This window comes from Stegodyphus dumicola, chromosome X2 (genome assembly GCF_044657685.1).
Source record: "Stegodyphus dumicola isolate Sdum_Otavi_A_Nest chromosome X2, ASM4465768v1".
Classification (NCBI taxonomy): domain Eukaryota; kingdom Metazoa; phylum Arthropoda; class Arachnida; order Araneae; family Eresidae; genus Stegodyphus; species Stegodyphus dumicola.
In genome coordinates, this window is record NC_140781.1 from 131,370,079 (window position 1) to 131,397,833 (window position 27,755).

A 27,755-nucleotide genomic window follows, 5' to 3' on the forward strand; every position below is an offset into this window, starting at 1 on the left:
AAATTATTTGAGAAAAGACACAAAATGATTATTTTACTAAAATTTCTATGTGTTTATTCTTCATATATATATATATAGATAGATGTATCTATCTAACTATATATATACATAAATTGTAAATATATATATATATATATATATATACATATATATATGTATATATATATACAGGGTGTCCTGTAAATGTTGCGACAAACTTCTGGGGAAGGTAAGGCACATCATAAGGATTAAGAATTGCATAGGAACCCATGCCCAGAAACGTCACTGTACGCCGCCAGGGGGTGCTATACAGGAGAGTGCTAGTGGAAAGTGAGGATTGCCTCATTCGAGCGGTAGGCACCATACGAAAAACATGGAACGCTATACGAACGGAGGGCTTGCAGACATGCACTTATTATATGGAATAGCTTGAGGGTAATCGAGGAGCCGTTGCACGCATTTATCGAGAACACTTCTCGACAGACGTCAACCAAACCACAGTTATTTTGCACGTCTGCATCAAAATTTGTGCGACTACGGGTCATTAAGAAGTGACAGGACAAGTGAGAGCAGGCCAGGGTCGACTCGCTCGGTCGTTAGGGAAGAAAGTGTATTGGATACGGTGGAGAGTAATCCAAAGACCAGCATAGGTGCCATTGCCTCTCAATTAAGAATGTCTCGTACCAGTGTCCAGCGTGTCGTGAACGCCGACTCCTTCCACGCCTTTCGTCTCCAAAGGTTCCGTTACTGCTCCCCGATGACTGTCCTAAACGTGTGCGTTACGCAAAGTAGTTTCTGCAAGAAAGTTCCCGTGATGTTAATTTCCCAGCTTATGTGTTGTTTACGGATGAGGCCACATTCAATAGGGATGGCGTATTCAATCACTACAATCAGCATTTGTGGGCTCAGGAAAGGCCCCACGGTGTGAAGCATCTCGCGGCATAACAGCACTTCAAAGTTAATGTGTCGGCGACTGCTTAGTCGGGCCGTAATTTTTACCATCCGGATTGAATGCCGCGAATTATCTGATCTTTCTGGAGTAGGTTCTTCCTGGTTTCCTTGACGATGTTCCACCAAATGTGAGGCGTAACATGTGGTTCCAACATCATGTGGCGTCTTCTCATTTTGGACTAGATGTTCGTAGCCATTTGGACAGATCATTCCCGCATCGATGGATTGGGCGTGGTTGACTGGTTCCCTGGGCCCCACGCTCACCGTATTTATCGAACCTTGATTTCGTTTTGTGGAGAGCCATCAAACGCGTCGTCTATCACGATCCTGTTATGTCTGAAACGGATGTCATGGCAAGATTCGTCTGCACAGCTGCTACAATCAAAGAAACTCCCGGTGTGTTTGAACATGCCTGGCAATTAATGGTCCGTCGGTGTCAGGCTTATTTGGCGTCTAATGGTGCAAACTTCGAGCATCTGTTGTAACATTCAAGTTGTCGAAATGCCATTTGTATTCATGTCCAATAAATGTTTCAAATTAAGCACTCTCTTGTTTCCTTTCCCATCTTCTACCTCTGCTACCACTTACCCCTGACATTTCCGGGCATGGATTCCTATGCAATTCTTAATCCTTATGATGTGCCCTATCTCCCCATAACTTTGGCGCAACATTTATGGGACACCCTGTAATATATATGTACACTGCTCAAAAAAAATGGGACAGTCCTATATCTCCCGATCTGCTGGGCCGATTGACAAAATTCAAATTGCGTTCGTCAAGTCTCGAAAGCGCGACTTAGGATGTATATTAGATTTATATATAGCACTATTCTAACATAGGTATTTTGACACAAAATCGGACTTTTTCTTTCCAATTTTTTTACATATTTCGATTCTACGACTCAAATTACGCCTAAATATGAAATTTTGTAAAATTTGGAGCGAAATTTACGGAGAAATTCACAAATTTATGTTGGCACTTTTTTGTCAGTTTGCGCCAAGAAAACTTCACTTGGCGAACTTCTTAATATATGGCAACCTAGTTTCCTTTCCCGTGAGAGGAAAAAAAGTCACCATCGTTCCTTTTTTCCAAATAATATTCTTTATATTATATTTATAATTATAACTTATTATTTTAAGTAATTTTTTCTTTTTCGAATTTCATTTTAATTTTTTAAGTTGCACTTTTTTTTTTTTTTTTTTTTTTTGAATAACTGTTTTAAAAATTTCTATTTACCTATTCGAACTGCGTAAATAAAGGTGCAGCGTTTATTTATTTTTTTTTTCAAATAGTTTCCTTTATATATATTTTTCGTCATAGTTATTATTTTAGGTCATTTTTAAATTTTTATACTTTTATTTTAATTGTTTGTGTTGCATTGTCTCTTCAGATAATTGTTTTAAATTTTTCTATTTATTCCTTCGAACTGAGCATTTTAAATATATTTATTAATATCAATTTTCCAGAATTTGATTTTATTTATTTGAACTGCGTTTCTTTCGGAAGAATACTTTGTAACCCAGACTACGATGCGTTTAAAAACTGCATACTATATTAAAAAGAAAATACAGTAAAGCACAGTTTTACACGCCTTTCAATGTTCCGTTCAGAAAAAATATATATAAATAAGAGAGATGTATAACCGATATTTTAACTTAGGACGACTTGCATACACTGCTTTAAACAGTTTTATCATTGTGCCCATTGTTTTACACAATTTTATCCTACATTTGGTTTCTTAAAATGTTATTCATATTTTAGTCAAATATTTTATTTTTGAAATCGCAAGAATCAAATATCATAAGATTGAAAAGTTTTAAATTTAAAAAAATACGAATACTAAATTTTACGAACAAATTTATTTTTCTTCTCTTTTTCTTTAAGCATTCTGAAAGTATATTGAAAAGTATCCAACTTTTCGAAACATTTTGGTATTTCTGACAATCATTTTAAATAAAGTTATCGCCTTCCTTTTCATAAAGGCCCACAAACGGCCGAGCGGTAAAGTTGCTGAACACTGGTAGTTCACTCCGGGGTTCGAACCCCGGTAAACGGGCTGGTTGCATGGGCGTTTTCGTGGATTTTCTCATGTGTACCGCGTATGACAGCTGGTTTCCCTTAGAAAGTTCTTCACGAAGTATTTCGTCAGAGCCTTTATCAGTCTTTAGAGGCTAAACATTTTGAAGGTATGAGATGAAAGGAATAACTGGTTCCATCAAAAGGTTTTGGTTTATTTTATTATGACAAAGCACACTACGGCTATCTGCCTAAGGGGAGGGATGCCTTCTTGGAGGACTTTCTAAGGGAAACTAGCTCGTATACACGTTATACATGGGGAAAACCACGAAAACGCCCATGCAGCCAGCCCGTTCGCGGGATTCGAACCTCGGACCGAACTACCAGTGTTCAGCGACTTTACCGCTCGGCCGCTGTTTCATCAGGAAAGGAAAAAAAAACATCTTTAGGTGACATCCACATACATCACTGGATAAACTCCTGAATCTTCAAATAATTCGACTGAGAAAATCATGGGATTTACCATTTATGATGCGATATGATGTTCTATAACGTAATTTACACAACCATATAGTTTAAAACCAGTCGCCCTTCACTTTAATCTGCAATGATATCGTTTTGTCTTTTCTGTTAACACAAGCTCAATTGATGGTATTTGCTGGCGTACACGTCCAAGTGTTTTCTCTTTGAACACCTAAATTCTTTAAAGTATCCTGAAAGTATATTCGAAAGCGTCCAAATTTTTGAACATCTTGGTATGTCTGACAGCCAAATTTCCCTGCAAATTTTTGCTTACTTTTCTCCCTAATTTTCTTCTTTCCTTCTACAGTTATTTTCAGTGCTCACACAAGAAAATTAAGATTTTTCGACTGCTAGACTTCCATACATTTTGCATTCTTATCAATTTTTTAAAATATCAATTATATGATTTGCGTTTCAGCTAAAGACAGCTTTTCATTTTCTAGTCATTTTAGCTATAAATAAAGTTTAAAGCGAAGTCCAAAGGATAAATATTTTAATTAAAAGATTTTTGCTAAATGACAAAGAAATAAAACAGTCCAGCAGGGTTTATTCTGTACCACCGAGTGACCCGATTCTTATATCGGCTAAAACAATCTAAATCATACTAAAGATCATGTTTTTTTTTTTTATACAGTCTATAACGCGAGAGAAAAATTAGCTTCTTGAAACATTCTTTCTAAGAGAATTAATATAAAAGATTATATTTATATATATATTTTTAAAGCTCGGACTTGAACCAAACTGTCAAACTTTTAAAGTTTAATTTACATGGTGGTTATAATTAAAGTTTCAAATTGAAATGGTCATAGAAGGAAAACTACCGGACCAAATGTTATCAAACTTGAGAATCGTGTAAAGGAGGTTATGGGAATTTATTTTCGGCGGAAAAAAAAAAAAAAAAAAGAGTTAAAAAACTCACCATCAGGGGAAAAATGGCGCTGTATACAATATTGTTAAATGAAATAAGACACGAAAACATCTGTTTAAAATGTGTTTAATATTTTCCGAAACGTGTTACAAAGCATGTTCAATGTAGCGTCCAGCATTTTCCGAAAGCAAGTTAAATCATGTTACTGCATTCTCAACAGCAGCTCTTAGCATATCAGGTTTGGTTTTGGTTTGGTTTATTAGATTACGGCAAAGCACTCGAGGGCTATCTGCCTTAAGGGAAGGATGCCTTCGTAGAGGACTTTTTAAGGGAAACTGGCTCGTATACACGTTACACATAGCATATCAGGAGGAATGTTATCAGTGTATCCCATTTTTCATTTCTGCCAAATTGTTTAGATTATCACCATAAACAGTGCTTTTGAGATAACCTCATAGACAAAAGTCACAGAAGTTGAGGTCTGGTGGGAAGAGGTGAAGTGTTGGCCTATAAGACGTTCATTCGTGAAATGTTGCCTAAGTAACTATGCGACACTCTTGAGGTGAGGCGCAGCCCTGCATAAAAATCGTAGTATCTAAAATTCCACGTTACTGCAGTTCATGTATCACGAAACATTTTAATATTGACTCTAAGTGAGCTGCAATCGCAGTGGTCCAGCTGTCGACTGCTCTTCAGAAAAAAATGGTTCTGTTATAAAACTAGCTGTTATTCAACAGTAAACGGTTTGAAATGACTGTTATGCAATCGAATGCAGTAGGAGAATGCAATGGAACTAGATAGATAACATGAGAGATTTCTTTGGCCCAAATCGATTAAAAGCGTTTTGAATCAGTATCTTCATGTTTTAGAGCCGAATTCAGGCTTAAAAAATTACAAATTAGCGATCTGTAAGAAAACGATTTCCAGATTGTACGCGCTTGTGAGAGTGATTTGCGATCTCACATTTTCTAATCGCTAATTCGTGGTATTCACGGACAAAATTCTCACTTACAGGGATGGCGCACTCGACATTTATCGAATTTAACGTCTTAAATGGTAATTTGCCTACTTCAAAGTTTCTTAAGGGTATACAACATATTAAACCCGTTTAACAAAAGGTTAAGTTAGATTCTGACCCATATTTCGTTTAACAATATTGCATACAGCGCCATTTTCCCCCCTGGTGGTGAGGTTTCGAACTTCCTTTTTTTCGCGGAAAATAAAATCCCATGACCTCCTTTACATGATTTCCAAGTTTGATAACATTCGATCCAGCAGTTTTCCTTTTACGACCGTTTCAATGTGGAACTTTAATAATAACCACTCTGTATATTATTAAATTTTAATTTGAAGCTATGCGTTATATGTATACCATGCGTAAAATTTTCGCTTTTATGGAAAAATAAAAAATCGAAGCAAATATACTTAGTATAATGGACCAAAACTGAAAACATTTCCCCTCCCTCCGAAAATAAAATATTGAAATTTCGAACTTGAATTTATTGGGTTATCGAAATATTTAATTTGACTTATCTTCTAAGTCCTAGTTCCGACAACAATTCCGTCAAAAATTCCGAATTACTTAAGCTAAAGTAAGAGATTTAGTATATATTCACTGTATGTTAATAAAGTAATCAAAATGTAATAAAAATAGATTATAGAATTTACGCTGATAAAACTTTTTGTCTGACTGCACAACATGTAATGGAAGAGAAGGTTTGTAGAGATCTGTTTTTGACATGCCTTTAAAAGTAGATGTCATATTAATTTTGTCTCTTCAATGTCAAAAAACTTTCCTTTGAGAGGCAACTTTAGTTTTTGGGAAAGAAAAAAAATCACAAGAAGACAAATTTGAAGAACATGCAGGACGATGGAGTACACATACTTATTTTCGGAACACAAGCGGTTCTCCGACTGGTTATTGAATAATGAAAAGATGCATTGTCATGCAATTCAAAACATTTGGAATACGTTTTCTGGCTGAATAACGTAAGATTAAAAGTCATCTGCTTAATTCACATCCATTTACAAGTCAACTACTCGGGCAATTGCAGAATCGTTTTGATCCTGAGGTTGTAAGACAAACCTAATATCACTGGATTTAAACACTTCTTTAATCTTCCGAGAACGTTCCTTCTTTAGCTCATATTCCAAGAATATTAAGTGAATACAATTATTGCCAAAGAAATTGAATATTCATTTGCACTACGGCTTGGTAGTTTACTAACGAGTTAACAAAACTTAAATTCTGCTTTTTGTGTCTAAGAATACAACAATATTTTAAATATTTACAAATAAAATATTAAATTGGAGCCTCATCAGTTGCCTAGCATTTGAAAAAAAAAAAAAAAAAAAAAAAAAGGAGATTGTTAAATACTAATTGTTTGCTGCTCAGTGTAACCCAGGCTGCATGGTTGGTTTTCGTAGTTTTTTAGGTTCTCTTTACAAAGATTCTCTATGAAAGCATCTTAATCAAATAGCTCCCATGTTCTTTCTATGTTCCAATAACCAACTAACCTAGTTTAAGCGCGATTTCCAATTGAAGTTACTAGTAAAATCCGAATACTCATTAAAAATCATGTAGCTAGCCAATCGGCAGTAACATGAAAGATACGGCGCCAATAATTGAAATGTTGTTACGGTACGCTGTTTCTTAACTTCTTGACTTAGATGGTCATTCCTTAATTTAATAGCCCACCAACGGCCGAGCGGTAAAGACGCTGAACACTGGTAGTTCAGTCCGAGGTTCGAATCCCGCGAACGGGCTGGACGCATGGGCAGTTTCGTGGTTTTCCCCATGTGTAACGTGTATACGAGCCAGTTTACCTTAGAAAGTCCTCCACGAAGGCATCCCTCCCTTTAGGCGGATAGCCCTCGTGTGCTTTGCCATAATTAATTAATCCAATCCAATCCTTAATTAAATATAATTGATTTGTAAATTCTACTAGAACTGACGGTAAGAATTGAAGTGGAAATAAGTAATATGGTGTGCAATCTTGATTAATATAAAATTAAAAATATTTGTATAGAAAAATGTTTGCATTGAGACAAAGTTTTTTGAAATATTTGCAATTACTTTATAAGAAGGATTTATTAATAACCGTAATAATTACTTATTATATTACTGATGATTAGGATTCAGTTCTTGACAATTACATTCTAAATTAGAATTTTAAGGATATAATGAAAATACGCTACGCACAAAAATACATTTTAGGAAAAAAAAATGAGTTGATTTTTTATGTTTTAAAACTTCTTAAATTCATTTAGTAAACATCGTGTCCTCGTTGTTTATTGAATCCAGAATTTTAGTGTCGTTTATATAATTATTCTTACTTGTCCACAGAATCTGCTGACTTATCCAGCCATTAAGTAGCTGCAGATCATTTCTACATAACCATTGAACTTCCATTAATTCATTCTCTAGAGGGTTGTATGTTTATATCATAATTTGACTTTTATAAAAAAATGATTATTCTAAATATTATGTTTCTATAAAAATATATTGTGCTTTAAAAATATGGATGATAGTATCAACCGCTCTTTCAGCCACTTCAAAAGCAACAGTTTGTTTAGAAATAAATTATGCAGTTAATGTCATAAAATTCAAATAAATATCAAACGAAAATTCTCAGTTTTAGACAATTCGATTTAAACGAAGTAAAGTGGCAGACGATAAAACGCCGAAGGTAAAAATTTACTCTTTCAAAAACTTACTCTTAAATGTAAAAAAAAAAAAAAAAAAAGATACGAGAGAAATTAAAAAAAAATAGTTAAAAATTTGAATAATATCATCTATAATTTAAAAAATAGCCTTTTATATAGTATTAATAAATATTTATTACGCATCATTGAGGGAAAAAATGTCATATAATTAATTCTTCGTAAAATTTTACTTGAAGTTTAAGGTTAAAAATAGCTGTGGCAATTCAGTGTAACAAAAATCCATAGACCACATTTGGCGTTATTATCGCTCAAAAAAAAGGTGCCAAATTTCAAAACGCGAAATTATGTAAATTCGTGTATATCTTAGAAAATTTTGAATAAAAAAGTCTAATTTTTTGCAGATATTCTTAAAAATACACCTACTTTAAGATGATGGTAAAAATTTTATAGGTTACAATTCAAAATGTTTTTCGAAAAATCTATAGAAATTATTTAAGAATAGAAATTTAAAAAATAAAACACAAAAAATGGGTAAATTTTATTTGGAATGAACCAAAATTTCGAAATGTGAGAGAAAAAATCAAAAAAGTTTAATAAAAAAAGAGATATTAATAAATATTTCCCAAATTCAATTAACATTGAGGAGCTAAAATTTTGAGAGCTAATATTTTAAAAACTATTCGTACGATTTTTACAAAACTTGGTATTCTGGCATAATTTGAGTCGTAGAATCGAAATATGTAAAAAAATTGGTATGTTATTTCAGAAAAAGTCCGATTTTGTGTCAAAATACCTATGTTAGAATAGTGCTATATATAAATCTAATATATATCTTAAGTCGCGCTTTCGAGACATGAAAAACGCAGTTTGAATTTTGTCAATCGGCCCAATAGAACGGTTTCAGCCGCATTCTGCAATAAAACATTTTTATCTAATAAAAATTTAGCTGCATCTTATTCTTGTATATTTTGAATAAATAAAATTCGATTTCCGATTGCTATTCATTTTTTAAAAGAGACTTCATGTTTTTCGAGGGGCTCTGTCACGAGTTCCTAATTACCGGATCCTAAATTATTGTATCTACTATATCATAACATAAGTAAAGCATTTTTGATGAAGAAGAGAATTCTCTGTCAAAGTCTTCCAAAATGCAAATAGTTTTTCTTTTTCCCTCCAAACGTAATGGCCACTGTGTGTTTGAATTTCATCTAATATTAAAGTTAGCGTGATACTCTTGTACACGTTAGAAAGCCTGCAAGAGAAAAAAGAACTCAAACACATGTTTGGGTTTTAAATGTTTAGCTATGTATCATTCTAATTTAAAGATATAATTTAGAGAAAAAATAATTTTAGAATGACAATGAATTTTAAGAGAAACTCCATAGATTTCCATGAAAGCTGACTCGTGTTCTTTTTTCATTAATGAAAAAGGAGAATATTTTTTCTCCCTGAAGAAATGTCGCCTTTGTATATAGTTTTATAAAAAAACTGATGTCAATCCAAAACTGAATTTTGTGTGATTTAAATTTTAAATATTTGTGCAGAAAACTAGAAGTAACATTTTAGATTCATGATAATATGTAAAGCATATAATATTTGAGATCTTGAATTGTTTTACCTGATGTGTAAAATGAAAAATGATTTACAAATAAAAATTATAAGGCTGGTATGAAAAATGTAAAAATGCTCATGCAAGAAAAACAGTACTTTTTTTTATCTTAATTGTTCATTTAGTGAAGAACATAAGTTTCACTTTATTTAAAGCTCAATTTGATGTAATTTATAATTTTTAAGTTTAAGAAAGTTAAGAACCACGACCTAAGTTAAAATGTTTAAGATGTATAAGGCACTGTTGATGAAGGTTTGCTAGAAACACCAACTTTATCAAAGCCTTATTGCCTAATGTCACAATCAAAATTACATTCCCACTGAGTCACAACTTCAACAGTAATTTTAATTTTTATATGTTGTAAAACTAACTACTTTTATGCACTTCTACATCTACAGCACAAGTACTTACAAGTTATATACTTAATAATCATAAACTTGTATATACTTAATATTCATAAACTTGTCTTTCTTTTTTAAACCATTAGGCACAAAAAGAAGTTAACCAGAAGTTGGATTTCCTCTCTGTTTTTGTTTAATAAGTGACTCTATTTGTAAGATTCATATATAAGTGAGAATGGTAGTATAGAAAAACAGAAAAAATTGCATTAAAATGATCATAAATGTTTCTGAATTAAAAAAAAATAACGTAACTTTGTTTCCTATGAACTGTTAGGCAAATTTTGCATTTGATAACTACAAATATAAAAACAGTTTTAGTTGTTTCAGATTCTTACAAATACCTAATGAGATAAAGAATATCCAGAAATCTATTTATATAATAATATTCTATAATGCATCACTAGGAGGGCGATGTTCATTGCACTAAGAAGCCATGTGAACCACCAAATTGTATCAATGTGATAGATGACCCTGAATCATGCTGTCCATATTGTGCTAACAACTGCATATACAATGGAAATAAATATGACATTGGCACAGTTTTTCCTCATTCGGTGGATGTTTGTCAAGAGTGCACATGCCTGGTAATTTTGCTTTTCTTTAAAGGAAATTTTTTGCTTTAAATTAAATTTTTGAAGACTGGATTGTTTATGACGAATCTTCAATTTAATGTCTGTTTACAAACAAACTGGCAAGTAGCTAGAAAATTTTTAATCATCAAAAAATTATTACTATGTATTCATGCTTTTAAATTATATGTTTAGTTTTAATGTTATTTTAATTTTCTGTTGTTTTATAAAACATGGAATTAAATAAATAAAATATCTCAGAAACAAGAAATTTATTTTCGGAAAATATAAATGTTAAGTGCTTTTAAGGTAAATCTTGTGTTTATTAAATATATTTACTCAGCACTTAAAATAAATTTTAGTAAAACGCTTTTAAATATAAAACCTTAAAGTAAGGAAAGAGAGTTAGATATTCAGCATATAAGAGTCTTAGCGCGTAGCTAGGGTTTTCAGCTCCCGGGGCCCACCAGCGGCCGAGCGGTAAAGTCGCTAAACACTGGTAGTTCGGTCCGAGGTTCGAATCCCGCGAACGGGCTGGCTGCATGGGCGTTTTCGTGGTTTTCCCCATGTATAACCTGTATACGAGCCAGTTTTCCTTAGAAAGTCCTCCACGAAGGCATCCCTCTCCTTAGGCAGATAGCCCTAGTGTGCTTTGCCATAATTAAATAAACTAAACCAAACCAAACCAGCGCCCCGGGAACAGCTAAAGACTTCGCGCACCCTCCTGTTTGCCAAAAATAGAAAACATGTCCTAAAATTTCGTAAAATCGATTTGGCCCTCCTTGGATGCTGTGCCCGGGAACAGATGTTCCCCTTGCCCGCCCCCCCCCGAGTTACACCACTGCATAGAAAGTTCACTTTATAAGCTTATAAGCTTCCAACCTTATTAAAATTATTATAATGCATTCGAGAACTCAGTTTATTTTCCAGTAAGTAGAAATATTACTATGATGCTTCTTTATAGAAGCAGTATACAGGTTATTTTAAATAAGGCGTAAAATCTTAGTTCGCTTTATTATTCATTTCAGACTACACTGACTACCAATAAGTATTTGGACACCTGTGATAGAAAAGAAAAACTAACTTTATTCAAAATCAACAGTTGGTAGAGCCTCCACGAGAGGTAATTACAGCGTGGACCCTCCGGGGCATACTTTCCACAAGTCTTTGTATGACAGCTAGTGGTATTTTCTTCCACTCGGCTTGGAGGAGACATAGAAGTTCCTTCACCGATTTTGCACGGGTAGTGCACCCCTGAATTCGGCGATGCAACTCGTCCCAGAGGTTCTCGATAGGGTTCAGGTCTGGACTCTGGGCAGGCCAGTCCATTCTATGAACTCCATTGGCACCATACCAAGCCTTGGTTAACGTCGAAACATGACAACTGGCATTGTCGTCCTGAAAGTAACAGTGGTCCAACCCGTAAAACTGCCACAACGTAGGAAGCACATTGTCATCCAAGATAGTGCAGTAGGCATCGGAGTTGAGCTTATCATGAAATGGGGACCAAGGGTCCCAGGAGAAACACCCCCAGACCATAATTCCACCTCCGCCGAACTTGACTGTTGGCACAATGCATTCTGGCTGGAGACGTTCTCCAGGTAGACGCCAGACCCAGACCCTGCCATCCGAACGGTAACGGGTGAACCTTGATTCGTCACTCCAAAAAACCCGTTTCCACTGATCTACGGTCCAATTTCGATGTGCTTTGCACCACATTAACCAAGCAGCGCGGTTGGACTTTGTGATCAAAGGCTTATGGGCAGCAGCACTACCATGAAAACCAAGCAGATCTGTTTTCTTAGGGATGGTATTCATTGAAACAATACTCCCGGATGCCTGTTGAAACTCCTCGCGGATGAGGGCTATCGGTTGGGTGCGGTTCTTCCGAATTTCTCTGGACAGCACTCGTCGGTCTCTATCTCCCAGTTTCGTTGGTCTGCCGACTCGAAGCACATTCCGACAATCACCTCTCACCTTCCACCACTTAATCACATAGGCCCCTGGTCGATTTTGGGTACTTCAGATCGCTGGATATGTCCCTTAAGAATCGGCCACATTTGTGATACCCGATAATTATACCTTTCTCGAAATCAGAGAGCTCCGAACTGCGAGGCATCTTGCATGCGACTAAAGCCGATGCTGTTTGCTACACGATATATTCCGGCGGAGTCCGTGACGTACCTTAGGACTGCAGATATCGTCATTTGCATAGGTTTCCAAATACTTATTGGTAGTCAGTGTATTCGTTTAATAATGAAATATAGCAATTTAATGAATACCGGAAACTCGTTACTCTGGCACATATTAGTTCAGAAATATGATAATAATTGGATTAGTGTAAAAAAGAACTGAAAAATAAATGTGTAATATTTCGAAACATGTGGTTTATGTTAGATTCGAAATGATTGCTTACGTTTATTCACTTTTTTGTAAGAATTATGTATAAGTTTATATACGTATATTACAGTCTCGATCGCAATCCTTTTATGTTTTAAGCAGTTTAGTTTTTACTTCTACATGAGTTCCCTATTTTGAGATATTTTATATGCTGCTTCGCAATACAATAATTGGTTGCACTCTATTTTAGTACTAAGTAATTTTATGATGCTTAAATTCCATTGTCAAAGTGTGCAACCATAAACTTAAGTTGATCTATAACAGTTTATTAGGTAACACATTTTTTTTAAACTGAATATCGATAAAAGTACTATGTCCTAGGATTTGCTTTTAGCAACTTGTGGACAAAGTACCTTTATTTATAAGTTGCTTATAGCAAGTGTTAGTTAAAAGTAAGTTATTGTGATTGAATGCAACGGTATTATCTTTTATTATCTGCTCGTTAATTTTTAACAGTTGGGAAAAAAATGATTCTCATTAAATTTGAATCTGACTGTGAATGCATCTGTATAGTACTTATGTATCTTAAACTCTAACAATTTTCTCGTTCGCAGGCCGGAGATGTTCACTGCAGTGTAAAGAAATGTGATGATACTACATGTTCACACCCAGCCTCCGGACACTGCTGTTTAGAATGCATAAATTGCCAGTTTCTTGGGCGCATTTATGTGGATGGAACGAATTTCACAAATCCGATAAATTCTTGTGAAACGTGTCTTTGTTCGGTAATAATTCACTTAATAATCATAATTTTCTAAAATCTGCTTAGTCTTTCTTTGTGTAATAATTGCTTATTTTCAGTCTCCTACATCTTGTTCTAGCTAGTATCTAGCGCGCGTGTATTCAGATGAGGTGGAAAGGCGAGAGGGTGCGTTTCCTTATTCTCAATTTTCTTTGTATCCAGCTTCAAGCTTGGCTTCCTGGAAATTAGTTTTTGCCTCCGCCACCTTTAAAAAAAACACTCCTAAATTACTGAGCTTGTATATTTTTCATAGCGAAGAGGATTAATTTTTTACTTGGACGTATAATGGGACTTTTCTTACACATGTGTACAGTTTGCCTTACGCAGCAATAAATTTTGATCCTTCAACCACAAACATTCTATATCTCCTAAAATGTTTTAAAAAATCCCTTTCTCTAAAAAAAAAAAAAAAAAAAAAATACTTTGAGCCCCTTCGTCTAATAGGGCATCCAATCTCTCATTATTTAACAATATTTGTATTTCAGGCAGGGCCGAATTTTTTAGAACTACCGTATTCAGTTGAATACTAGAGGAAATTTCTTGCCTCTTACTTTCAGTACCCTTATTAGTTTAAATTCTTATTACCTTCTTCCCCCTGTTTTCTCGTTTGCAATTTTTCTTGGTGATCGCCATCCGTAGTTGAAAATTTCTCTCTACCTTCTAAACGTTTATTTCCGTCAAACCTTTGTGTTCCTTCTCCTACAAACGCATAAAACTGTCCGTTCGACCTCTAACCTCTCTCTTTGATATGCTAATGTACGCATTCTTTCTAAAATTTTCCTGCTTCCAAACTTTATTGCGAGTTCAAACAAACCCTCGAAAGTATTCGGGTTTCTTAATTCGAAAAATCCTGGATTTGGGGTAATGATTTGGGCAGTACAATTGAAGTGACTTCTGCGTCGGACTTTTTTCTCAGACAATAAATTTACTAATTGTATTTTTTCGTAATGTAAATTCCGTTAGCTCTTCGACCTTAATCAAATCTTCTGAAAAATTCTGCTTCCAGTTTCGCCCTATCTTTCACCACTGGAAAAGCATTTACTAAAGCGATTTTAAATACTTTGAGTTTATAATTATCGCTGTCTGGTTCTCTTAATGAATAGTTACCGAAGCATTTTTACCAGCTCAATGCCTCTTCTTGAAGTGCTGCAGTTGCTATGGTAACCATTTGTATTTCTCCAGCTGCAAGAAGCAAACGATGCGAGTTCAGTTGTTCCAAAATTGTAATTAAAGAAATTCTGCCGTCAAAAGTCATTTCGGATTTCATGAACGCTCTCATCGTAACCAGAATGTATCCAAATCCCTCCATGGGACTTACTGATGCCGTAGGAGGCTGCGATGTTGAGGAGGGCCAGATTAAACTTTGAACTTTCTTACGACATGGTCATTCGGACGTCAATGCAGAGTTTAGTTTCCTTTGTAATCATCCAAAATATCCAAAGTCGTGGTAGATGTTAAGCGAACTATCGCAAAGTAACAACTGAAACTTGAAAAGAGTGTAAAAGACCCGTTACTTAAAACTAAATCAGAACAGAGGTAAACATTATGCCTACAACTCAGCCAATCACTTGTGGTGAGATAACTTAAAGTACAGTAAGTTCAAATGTAAAATTTAAATTCAAATAAACTAGTAGCCGAGGGCTACACAAATCGATTAAGACAAAAATCAATTAAGGTCTCAAAATTTAAGCGGTGTGATATCAACTCATCGGCAATTATAATCAAGGCCGAAGACTACAAATCTTATATTATCTAGCAAGCTAGTAGCGTGGCCTCAAGAGGCAGAATATACTTTGTCTTATAATCTAAAAACCTCACTTTAAATACAGGCGAACTAAATTCACATTCTGGCATGAAAACGGAACGAAAAATAGACAGTAAAGATCCAAAACATAAAATAACTGGTTAATTAATATAAAGGAACCTCGCAACAATAGTAATAACATTAAAAATATATTCAGTAATATCTATCATTTTGTGATAATCAAGTTCTTACTTTTTTGTTGGTTTGTAAAATTCAGACATGAGACCTTTCTGATTTTTCTGGAATTAGGTGTTTTGTTTCCCGAAGTAGGAAATAACACTTTTAATTGCTAAACATTTAAAATATTTTATTTCTTCATTATACTGTAAATTTCAGACATCTATCAAACATCGATTAGCATTTTCCATTCATTGTATGTCTGTTTTTGTGTTGTATATTTAATAATAACCATGAACTTATTTCTTTTAGAAAGGCGAAGTAGCCTGCGAAAAGCTGGCTTGTGTTCAGTGTCTTCATCCCATTTCAAATGAATCCACATGTTGTCCGTTGTGTGATGGATGCTCCTATGCAGGAAGAAATTATACTAATCAAGAACGTTTTATTTCTCCAGAATATCCCTGTGATGAATGTATTTGCAAGGTAACATCTTTCATCTAGCCTTATTATTATTATTTTAAAATGTAATTGAAAGAAAAGAATTGAAGTCTCTGTCATTCAAAAAAGTGTATTCTGAAAATGGAATTTAAATTTTTTTCTTATCTCTGATTTCGGAATCTTATCATTGTTTACATTGCAATGAGGCAACGTAAATCCTTGTTGCTTAACTAATTTAGATTTCAGATGTCTTTATATCAATTGTAATGAACCAGGTACGTTATTATTTAAATTAACCAGTTATTTATAATTTCGGTTTTCCCGTTTTCCCGTTTCCTCAGCAGAATACAAATGACATAGTTAGTATTTAAACTGAGATTTTTGGATTTTAAGACAGATTTTTAGTTTTTGCGAGCTCTGATAGTTGTAATTTTTCGGCTTTGCGTTATATCACTGCTGATACTTTGATATTAACGCTGTATTAGAATTACTGAGTGAGCTATACTCGAGAAGTAAGGCTTTAATTAACAATTCTTGACGACAACTACCGACACACTTATGGTATCGTAGTACAGGTCCTGAGATACTACTATTGGTTTCAAGGGTAACAGGGAATATGTTTAAGTAATATCAAATTGTGCAATTTTTGACTACTGCTCCACATTTAACTTAAATTTGACTGTTCTGTCTAGTTGCATCACCACGTGGCTGACATTGTTAGTACAAGAAATAGAGTTTATGTTCTGAACTCTGTTTAAATGAAAAGATTGCTTAAACCTTCTCAAGACTTTGCAGTTACTTCAGACATAGCGATAAATTGCTTTATATTTCTTGAGGTTATTTGACTAATTACCAGTTTCAGATTAAATAAAACCCCAAAAAGGAATATGATATTTCATATATGTTCTTCATAACCTTTTTTACAATCATCAAACTCAGAGGAATAATTCATAATTAAGTTTGTTTAAAGCCCCCTGAGTGACATGATCTCCTTTATCCAGCCATTTCATTTTTTTGTCACTTAGTATATATTAGATAATAATTTAAGATGTTTTGCTTCCTTACTTTCTTTAGCAATGTAAATATCATCTTGAGGAATGGAAATTTCGGAAAACAGAGACTAAACTAAGTATCATAAAAATTTAGCGAATAGAAGAGGTTTAAATACAAGACTTCATGAGCAAATCCAAGGGGCTGTGGGACTCAGATGGTTAATACTTAACAATGTTTTGCTTATATTGTAATTTTTGGAAAATAACTTAAGTGTAAGAAGTAATAATCACACAAGCTGAATACTATTTGAATTTCAGTGATATGATAAATTTAACAGAAGATTTTACAATGTAGAATTCTAAGCAGTAGGGTAATTTGTAATTAGAATTCAACGTTTAAAATGAGGTTTTTGCATTCTGGCCAGGATTCACATTTTAAGTTTTATTTTTTACTTTTTCCTGACTAATTTAGAGGTATGGTTAATCTTTTGCTCTTGTATATATTTTCTATTGCTACTGTAGCATTACATCTACTATTAACTTCAGTTATTTAATTATTATTTAACCCAGTTCTTATGATTATAGAAATTAAGGATATTTTTTCATATTTTTTTCCCGCTGTAATATGTTTTTATGTTATATCTATATGTTTAGTCTGTGTATACATTCCACAAAAATGTATTATGATTATACACGATTTTTCAGAAAATTTTCATGACTAAATAGCTTTTAACTATTGGTCAGAGTTTTCAATGGTTCAATTTTAAGCAATAAATCAATTTGTAGGGTTTTCCTTATTTTGCATAACAAATTTATTTTAAGTTGACACCTTTATCTGAACTCCTCAACTTTCCCTCACATTCTTTCTCCAAGATGTAAATTTAAAGTAAAGTGAAATGAAGTGCATATTTAAACAGGTGAATCTCTGAGTTGATTCAGAGCGTGTTTTCGCTAGCCAGCGCACGTTACGTTGTTGTTTCGCTGTTACGCTAGTAAGTCTCTTGGCTATATCCGGAATTATCATCACGCCTGTTAGGTTTCTGTGAGTCCACCTTTTAGGCGTAACTTAAATGCTATCTAGCACTACTTATTTTAGCTTTGACTCGAATTATATTCTACGTTTTTAGTATCACCGCAAGTTTGACTGTCCCTTTGTAACGCACGAAAACCGTGCCCTTCTGTTAACTGTTTTGAATTAATAAAGGGTTGTTTTCACTCTTCTTCTGCGTTGGCAGTTATTCACGCTTGTGCGAGAATTCGCCAGGTTCATTATAGGATTATAATTTAGTTTATGTGGAACAAGAAAGAACGACCCTAAAAATTAAAGAAAGCAATTAAAGACTAGGGATAATTCCAGGATCTTTACACATTTTATTAAAAGTATTAAAAATTAAATTTTTTATAAAAAAAAATTTTATGTTGTCTGCAGAGAAAGCTCCATTAGTTACTCATTCTTTACTAGTTCACAGATTTTAGAAAAATGTCTTCCGCTTCTTACTAATCTTTGATCTGAATCAGATTGTATAGTCATTAGGTATTTTTTGGAAGCCAGAGAGATGAAAAATTAGCAACCGCTTTCGCGGGGAATCGAACCACGGACCTCTGGAATACCGGACCAGCGTGCAGAACCACTACACCACGAAGGACGCTAGGAAAGTGGGAGAAATACCTTATAAGATCAGATCCATGAGTTCATTCGCCTTCTTAGCAACATGTCTTAACTTCCAACACGAAAAGATCTCTTCAGCAGATCTTCACTTATCAAGGGAACACAACTAAGCAGATGTTGCGCAGAAGCTTCATGGTTTTTGCATTTGGCATAAGTTGGGAAAGTTTTAGTACCACAGGAATATGAGGGTCCTTAAATGTCCTGAACTCAACCGAGCCAGAGCCGTTTGGTCTTTCCCTGTTAACCTTGAAACCAATAGTAGTAAGTGTGTCGGTAGTTGTCGCCAAGAATTGTTAATTAAAGCCTTTCTTCTCGAGTATAGCTCAAGGTAGGTCAAAGGTTCAGTATAAACCTGAGGCATGGAAGTACCTCCCTTGCTAGTCTATCAACTATATTATTATATTTTAGATTTACTTGAGATGGTATCGATTGTAGATGGAGAACAGAAGACTGGGACAAGGTCTTCAGTTTTTCAGTGACTTTAATTCCTCTCAGGTCTCGAATATTTCTCCAGTTATCTCGGTATTGTATTACACTTCGGCTAAGGATCCAGGTTTTCCCTGATAAATGTCGCTCTAAAACACAGTCCAGAGCCATATCAATAGCAATCAGTTCAAAGCTGAAAACGGAATAGGAATTGGTATTTCTATGCTTGGAGAGAGATTTCTTTCTGCCATGTTTAACAAAAGCCCCGCTACCAGTGTGTCAATTTTCATTCTTACAGCCCTGTGTATATATCAGAACTGTCTCAACAAGTATTCTATTAATCATTTCCAGAGCAGTCTATCTTAAGTATTCAGGATGTTGAGAGGACTTATTAGTAAAAGTCAATTACTCTGTAGGAAAAAAATACACCAGATAATGAGTCCGTAGATGATGCGATATGTTTTAAAGAATTGAATTCAACACTAAGACTGCAAAACATCCAATTTCTTGGCATGACTGAAGGGACTACTTCTGAAATTTTTGATTATTTTGCCAACCATTCAGAAAGATTGCGCTATGATGTCCATCACGAAAACTGAAGAGTTTGGCTTATGTATATAGTAAAATTAGGGATACTTCTCAGCCGGAAGGGTTGCAAATCAGGCTCATAGAGAACGATTTCAGCTGGAGTAGTGTTGCGAAGTCCTGTAATAAGGCATGCTGCACTCAGCTGTACCCTTTCCAGTTTTTTAAGATCTATATCCGAGGCGACACGATAGATTTGAAAACCATATTCAAAAATCGGTCTTATAAGGAAAATATAAATTGTCCTTAGGGTCTTTACGTCAGCGCACCAATTGCAGGCAGAAATAAATTTCAAAATTTTCAGTCTCTTTCTGGCCCTATATACTAGTAGATCGATGTGTTTATTACAGGTGATTTCAGAGTCAAGGACAAAATCAAGATATTTGGGATTCCTCTAACGCTGTAAGAGGTGACTATTTAGAGAAATTTTCGGACTGTAACTATAAAGCTGTTTGTTTGTTGTAAAGAATCCAGTTGTAGAGTTAAGAGAATTAAAGATACATTTGTCAGCAAAGTCATGAATTTCCGAAATTGAATTATTTTTACTGGTTAGAAAAAGGTTTTGTAATATACAAACTCGGTCCTGAAAATATTTGTCAAATGTTTAAATTAATTCACTTTCGCTCTTTAAAAAGGATATTTGATTAATTATAGTAGCAGTGAGGCTAAGCAGAAAAAATTCGGATTTTATGGCTCCTATTGAGGGGAACTTTAAACCCATGCTTCCATATAAATTATCTAATAATATCGTAGAGTCTGACGTTTTTGGCAAGCATACACTAAGTCAAGACTCTTGCAGAACTAAACGAATTCCTGCTATGTTTTGTAAGAAAATAGAGAACGTAAGAAAGGTGTAAAAGAGCCCATTATTAAGAACTCAATTAGTTGAACGGAAGACACCTCTTATGCTTACACACCCAGTCTTACTTTTGAATTACGAGGTAATTCAAGAGTAACAAATTCAAATTAAACTTAGTTAAATCTTAAGTTAGCCCAAACGCTACATAGAAATGATTAGAGCTCAAGTTGGCTCAAACCTGTACCAACGTGACAAGTATTATTAGCAAGAATAAAACAACGCCCAAGACAGACTGCTATCATAAACTTTCCACTGGTAACGTGGCCTTCAGCAGGCAGAACACGCTCTGTTTAAGCAATCTAAAACTTTCCTTTAAAAACTATCTCTTTCTACCTCATTTGATTGCACGCGAACTAAAATTTACATTCTGATAGGAAAACGGACAGCGAGAATGACAGTAAGGAAACTGTACTTAAAGTAGCTCGTTGGATTAAATAAATAAACAACTTATAAAGTAAAAGGCATATTTTAGAAATTAGCATTCGAAAATCTGCATGAGTAGTTCTTTCTTATTGTTTTTCATATATTCTGCTGAAATTTTAGCCGAACTTAATTGGGGTAATTTTCATCAGTATAAAGATGAAATATTCTAATTCGAAACCGAAAAGCATGTTCCCTTTTGAGACTGTTTTACCACAGGGACCGTATCAAAATTTTAATTTCTTTCATTTGTTCAAAGAATCGTCACGTGAAAATACTTTCATATTATAATAACTAAGCTTTACACTTCCATTTTTTAAATTTTTGGTTATGAAACTACGATAATTCTTACTAGAGACATATAGTCATTTTTGCTTACTGATTTACTATTATATGTACACTGCTCAAAAAAAAAAAAAAAAAAAAAAAAAAAAAAAAAAAAAAAAAAATGGGACAGTGCTATAACTCCCGTTCTACTGGGGCGATTCACGAAATTCAAATTGCGTTCTTCATGTCTCGAAAGCGCGACTTAGGATATATATTAGATTTATATATAGCACTATTCTAACATAGGTATTTTGACACAAAATCGGACTTTTTCTGAAATAACATACCAATTTTTTTACATATTTCGATTCTACGACTCAAATTACGCCTAAATATGAAATTTTGTAAAATTTGGAGCGAAATTTACGGAGAAATTCACAAATTTATGTTGGCACTTTTTTGTCAGTTTGCGCCAAGAAAACTTCACTTGGCGAACTTCTTAATATATGGCAACCTAGTTTCCTTTCCCGTGAGAGGAAAAAAGTCACCATCGTTCCTTTTTTCCAAAGAATATTCTTTATATTATATTTTTAATTATAACTTATTATTTTAAGTAATTTCTTCTTTTTCGAATTTCATTTTAATTGTTTAAGTTGCACGTTTTTTTTTTTTTTTTTTTCGAATAACTGTTTTAAAAATTTCTATTTACCTATTCGAACTGCGTAAATAAAGGTGCAACGTTTATTTTTTTTTTTTTTCAAATAGTTTTCTTTACATATATTTTTCGTCATAGTTATTATTTTAGATAATTTTTAAATTTTTATACTTTTATTTTAATTGTTTGTGTTGCATTGTCTCTTCAGATAATTGTTTTAAAATTTTCTATTTATTCCTTCGAACTGAGCATTTTAAATATATTTATTAATATCAATCTTCCAGAATTTGATTTTACTTATTGGAACTGCGTTTCTTTCGGAAGAATACTTTGTAACCCAGACTACGATGAGTTTGAAAACTACATACTGTATTGAAAGAGAAAATACAGTAAAGCACAGTTTTACACGCCTTTTAATGTTCCTTTCAGAAAAGATATATATAAATAAGAAAGATGTATAACCGACATTTTAACTTAGGATGACTTGCATACACTGCTTTAAACAGTTTTATCATTGTGCCCATTGTTTTACACAATTTTATCCTACATTTGGTTTCTTAAAATGTTATTCATATTTTAGTCAAATATCTTATTTTTGAAATCGCAAGAATCAAATATCATAACATTGAAAAGTTTTAAATTTAAAAAAAAATACAAATAGTAAATTTTACGAAAAAAATTATTTTTCTTCTCTTTTTCTTTAAGCATTCTGAAAGTATATTAAAAAGTATCCAACTTTTCGAAACATTTTGGTATTTCTGACAATCATTTTAAATAAAATTATCGCCTTCCATTTCGTAAAGGCCCACAAACGGCCGAGCGGTAAAGACGCTGATCACTGGTAGTTCGGTCCGAGGTTCGAATCCCGCGAACGGGCTGGTTGCATGGGTGTTTTCGTGGTTTTCCCCATGTAACGTGTATACGAGCCAGTTTTCCTTAGAAAGTCCTCCACGAAGGCATCTCTCCCTTTAGGCAGATAGCACTCGTGTGCTTTGCCATAATTAAATAATCCAATTCAATCCTTAATTAAATATAATTGATTTGTAACTTCTACTAGAACTGACGTTAAGAATTGAAGTGAAAATAAATAATATTGTGTGCAATCTTGACTTATATAAAATTAAAAATATTTGCACAGAAAAATATTTGCATTCAGACAGAAAGTTTTTTTAAATATTGGCAATTACTTTATAAGAAGGCTTTATTAATAACCGTAATAATTACTTATTATATTACTGATGATTAGGAATCAGTTCTTGACAATTACATTCTAAATTAGAATTTTAAGAATTATTAGAATTTTAAATTTGAATAATGAAAATACGCCACGCACAAAAATACATTTTAGGATAAAAAATGAGTTGATTTTTTATGTTTTAAAACTTCTTGAATTCTTTTAATAAACATCGTATCCTCGTTGTTAATTGAATTCAGAATGTTGGGTGTCGTTTATATAATTATTCTTACTTGTCCACGGAATCTGCTGACTTATCCAGTGATTAAGTAGCTGCAAATCATTTCTACATAACCATTGAACTTCCATTAATTCAGTCTCAAGAGGGTTGTATATTTATATCATAATTTGACTTTTATAAAAATGTTTATTCTAAATCTTATGTTTCTATAAAAATATACTGTGCTTTAAAAATATGGATGATAGTACCAGCCGCTCTTTCAGCCACTTCAAAAGCATCAGTTTGTTTAGAAATAAATTGTGCAGTTAATGTCATAAAATTCAAATAAACATCAAACGAAAATTCTCAGTTTTAGACAATTCGATTTAAACGAAGTAAAGTAGCAGACGATGAAACGTCAAAGGTAAAAATTTACTCTTACAAAAATTTACTCTTATTACAAAAAAAAAAAAAAAAAAAAATGATAGAGAGAAATTTAAAAAAAATATTAAAAAATTTATTTAAAAAAATAGCTTTTCATATAGTATTAATAAATATTTATTACGCATCATTGATTGAAAAAATGTCATATAATTAATTCTTCGTAAAATTTTACTTGAAATTTAAGGTTAAAAATAGCTGTGCAATACAGTGTAACAAAAATCCATAGACCACATTTGGCGTTATTATCGCTCAAAAAAAAAGATGCCAAATTTCAAAACGCGAAAATATGTAAATTTGTGTATATCTTAGAAAATTTTGAATAAAAAAGTCTAACTTTTTGCAGATATGCTTAAAAATATACCTACTTTAAGATGATGGTAAACATTTTATAGGTTATAATTCAAAATTTTTTTCGAAAAATTTATAAAAATTATTTAAAAATAGAAATTTAAAAAATAAAACACAAAAAATGGGTAAATTTTATTTGGAATGAACCTAAATTTCGAAATGTGAGAGAAAAAATCAAAAAAGTTTAATAAGAAAAGAGATATAAATAAATATTTGCCAAATTCAATTAACATTGAGGAGCTAAAATTTTGAGAGCTAATATTTCAAAAACTACTCGTACGATTTTTACGAAACCTGGTATTCTGGCATAATTTCAGTCGTAGAATCGAAATATGTAAAAAAATTGGTATGTTATTTCAGAAAAAGTCCGATTTTGTGTCAAAATACCTATGTTAGAATAGTGCTATATATAAATCTAATATATATCCTAAGTCGCGCTTTCGAGACATGAAGAACGCAATTTGAATTTCGTGAATCGCCCCAGTAGAACGGGAGGATATAGCACTGTCCCATTTTTTTTTTTTTTTTTTTTTTTTTTTTTTTGAGCAGTGTACATTTAGCTTTAACAGCATTATTTGTAGCAATGAAAGATGCAGTTAAAAAAAGAGTAGCTATATAAAACTATGATTTTAAGCTATCTAAAGTTTTTAGCTTTTATGTCATTATGGGTTTTTGATACTTATATGTTTGTTTTATTTTCGTAGAATGGAACAGTTACATGCCATAAACTAGCCTGTAGTCTTCCTGCCTGTCCAAATCCGATCACTATGAGTGGAGTGTGCTGTCCCTTGTGTCCAGGTTCTATTTCCCTCTATTATTATTGTTATCGACTTTGTTGTAATATTTTAAAATTTTCAAAGATCTTAAGCATCTAGTGAATTAGTGGCTCATGTGCTACTTCTCCTATTTATTTGTTTCATGTCTTTGAAGATATTTAGATTCTTAAAGCGGCCACCAAGCTTAGTCGTCAACGTTGGCAGATTTAATCACTCGGTTTGCAACACGCAAGCTTCAAATGTTGCCAAATGCTGATGTAGTGACCTCTTTAACAAAGAAATACCGATATTTATTATCTAGAGTGGCACCCATTCAGCTTATAGAACTCCATTTTTTTCTTAATAAATTAATATTTTAAATGTATGTTCCTCAGAGGAGTTATGAGATAGAAAATTTAACAAAATTATAGAGTACAGCTGACTAAATTTTAAAAAAATGTCTTAATTCCATCATTAGCTAGACGACTGAAATTAGACTGTTTCTCATGCTATGGAAAAGCACATTGCGTTTCTTAATCTTTTGCAATGAGAAATTTTATTATAACTGAACGATATTTGCTATGGAAAGAAATTATGACTGTCTTCGCCGTAAAAACTAATACATAAAAAAACTAAACAAATCTTTCAAAACATGCAACAGTATTAATGATCTACTGACAGTTACTAATGTGAAATAGACGGTGTTTGAAGAAATTTTAAAGAAAACATGATATTCCGATGATGTAGGGGGAAACATATGTTGCTCATTTATATAGAATTCAACCTTTATTAAGGCACTCTTGAAATTTGACTCAAAATTTTAGTTCATTTTGATATAAGAAAAGGTTAAAAAAGACAAAAAGAAAAGGATTAAATAGTTATAAAAGAGGCATTTTCAAACTTTTTTTTTACACCCTAAAAATAAAAAAATATTAAATGACACCCAAAATGATATGAAACTAACATATATTTTGCAAATGAATCAAAGCGGGAAGCATTTTCCGTTCTGAAAAATACAAAAATGACTCTAAAAAAGTGAAAATAATACACATTTTGTAAAAGAATCAGAGAGGGAAACATTTCCCTTTCTAAAATATAGCAAAAAAATGAAAATACATAAAATTAAATCAAATAAAAAAAGCTTTCAAATCATACATATATTGTCCACCCACCATACCTTTATAGTTGCATATGTAATTTTCTTTATTAGTTTTCTTGATTGCGCCGCCCAGACGCGAAAGTGGTAATGATTCCGATTACCGTACCGATAGGCTCGGGCTCGAATCCCGCAGAAGGTAAAAGTTTGGGCGACACCAGCGATGTACCATGGGTCAACTAGTAGTGTCTTCCTATACCAACTCTTAAAAACAAAAAGAAAAAAGTGCAAGCTTTATAATAATTTACAGAGAAAGTTTGAAGAAATGGGCAATTGAAGCTTTCCAAATGATCTAGAACAGCGGTTCTCAACCTTTTGACTAACGCGTACCATCTAAACAAAGACTGAAAACCTTTAGTTCCACCACTACAAAGTACTACTACCACCACTATTCTTGAACAAAGCTCAGATTGCATAAACTTACGAGTGTTAGAGAAAAAAACTCAATCAGGATGCTGGGGTTTTAAATTTTGAATTCAATAGTTAAAAATACTTTGCTTCTTTGCGTACCACTGGTTGAGAACCCCTGATCTAGAGTTTACCTATTATTGGTACATCGTTTTATCCCACCGTGCGCCCCACATCCAGTATTTATTAAAAGTAATGCTTTAGGAAGTCTGAAAAAGCGACTATTTCTTAGTGTTCCGGCCATGGATAGGGAATGATGTTATTGAAACTGATATTCCAGATATCTGCACTCATGCATGACACCTAGGGACATCCTCTGACTTGATTACGCACAATTTCAATGTTGTTGTAAAGAATCGTACTTTTCCTGTTTCTAAAATAATTTTGAATAATTAGAAATAAATTTTGTGGGCACTTTTGTGAGAATACAGAGATTGTAAAACTGTTGATGACCATAAAAAATGAAAAGCTGATTTTAAGTCAAAATATATTGTTGCAGAATGAATTTGGCTGATTTTTTACAATGTTGTAGAAAATAATGATATTCTAGATTCGTATGTAATATATCATGATTTTCTTTTATTTTGAACACACACAATCTCCCCGTGCACTATAGACGTACAACACGGGGATTACAAAAGTAAGATAACTAAAATATTAAATAACATGCATAAACCAAAGCAAACAAAAACAGAGAACAATAGTCTGGACTTCACGAAAGCAGATAATTTCACTAGCCAAGTCATGCCGAACATTTTCAAATCGTTCTGCAAGCATAATCTAGGGCCATCGAAGGTAGGGCATGAAAAAAAATCAAATTCTCCACATTTTGAGGTACTTTTTTTTAACATTCGCATAAATTTTTTTATCTTAGATTGAAACGAAACCTGTAGCTTGCAAATTAACCTTAAAATCAGATAGAGACAGATACTTTAAAATTAATAGAGAGGAAAGACTCAATTAAGTCTATGATAAATAGAAGAGAAGAACTTTTTGGTGCCATCAATATTACAAGATGAAATATATTACTCATTCCACTTAGCTAAAAGCTTCTTATAAAGAAAGAACTTCCAATAGCTCTTTGGAATGCTAATATTGAGATCTATGGGTAAATTTAAGGCATCTTTAGCTAAGCAATCAGCTGTTTTATTTCCATAGAATCCTTGATGAGCCCGCACGTAAGCAAATCGGATATCAGTTCCCCTATTTCTAAACGAACTGACAGTTAATAGAGTTAATTACTAATTTGCCGCTGCTGATAATACTCTTCAAGAGGTGAAGAGAAGAAAAAGAAA

General features: G+C 33.2%; 2 protein-coding genes across 9 annotated transcripts in view; one reads left to right on the forward strand and one right to left on the reverse strand.

Annotated features, from left to right (window-relative positions):
* The window catches only part of LOC118198526 (zonadhesin-like), a 314,579-nt gene that overhangs the window by 222,361 nt on the left and 64,463 nt on the right, over positions 1–27,755 (forward strand). For both annotated transcript variants that reach the window (XM_085809500.1, XM_085809501.1), the window contains exons 48-51: positions 10,417–10,596; positions 13,536–13,706; positions 15,957–16,127; positions 24,846–24,939. In XM_085809500.1, the coding sequence (XP_085665626.1) occupies positions 10,417–10,596; positions 13,536–13,706; positions 15,957–16,127; positions 24,846–24,939 (616 nt within the window). The remainder of the gene's footprint in view (positions 1–10,416; positions 10,597–13,535; positions 13,707–15,956; positions 16,128–24,845; positions 24,940–27,755) is intronic.
* LOC146992913 (general transcription factor II-I repeat domain-containing protein 2-like) overlaps positions 1–27,755 on the reverse strand; it is a 285,508-nt gene that overhangs the window by 173,822 nt on the left and 83,931 nt on the right. The gene's annotated exons all lie outside the window — the stretch shown is intronic.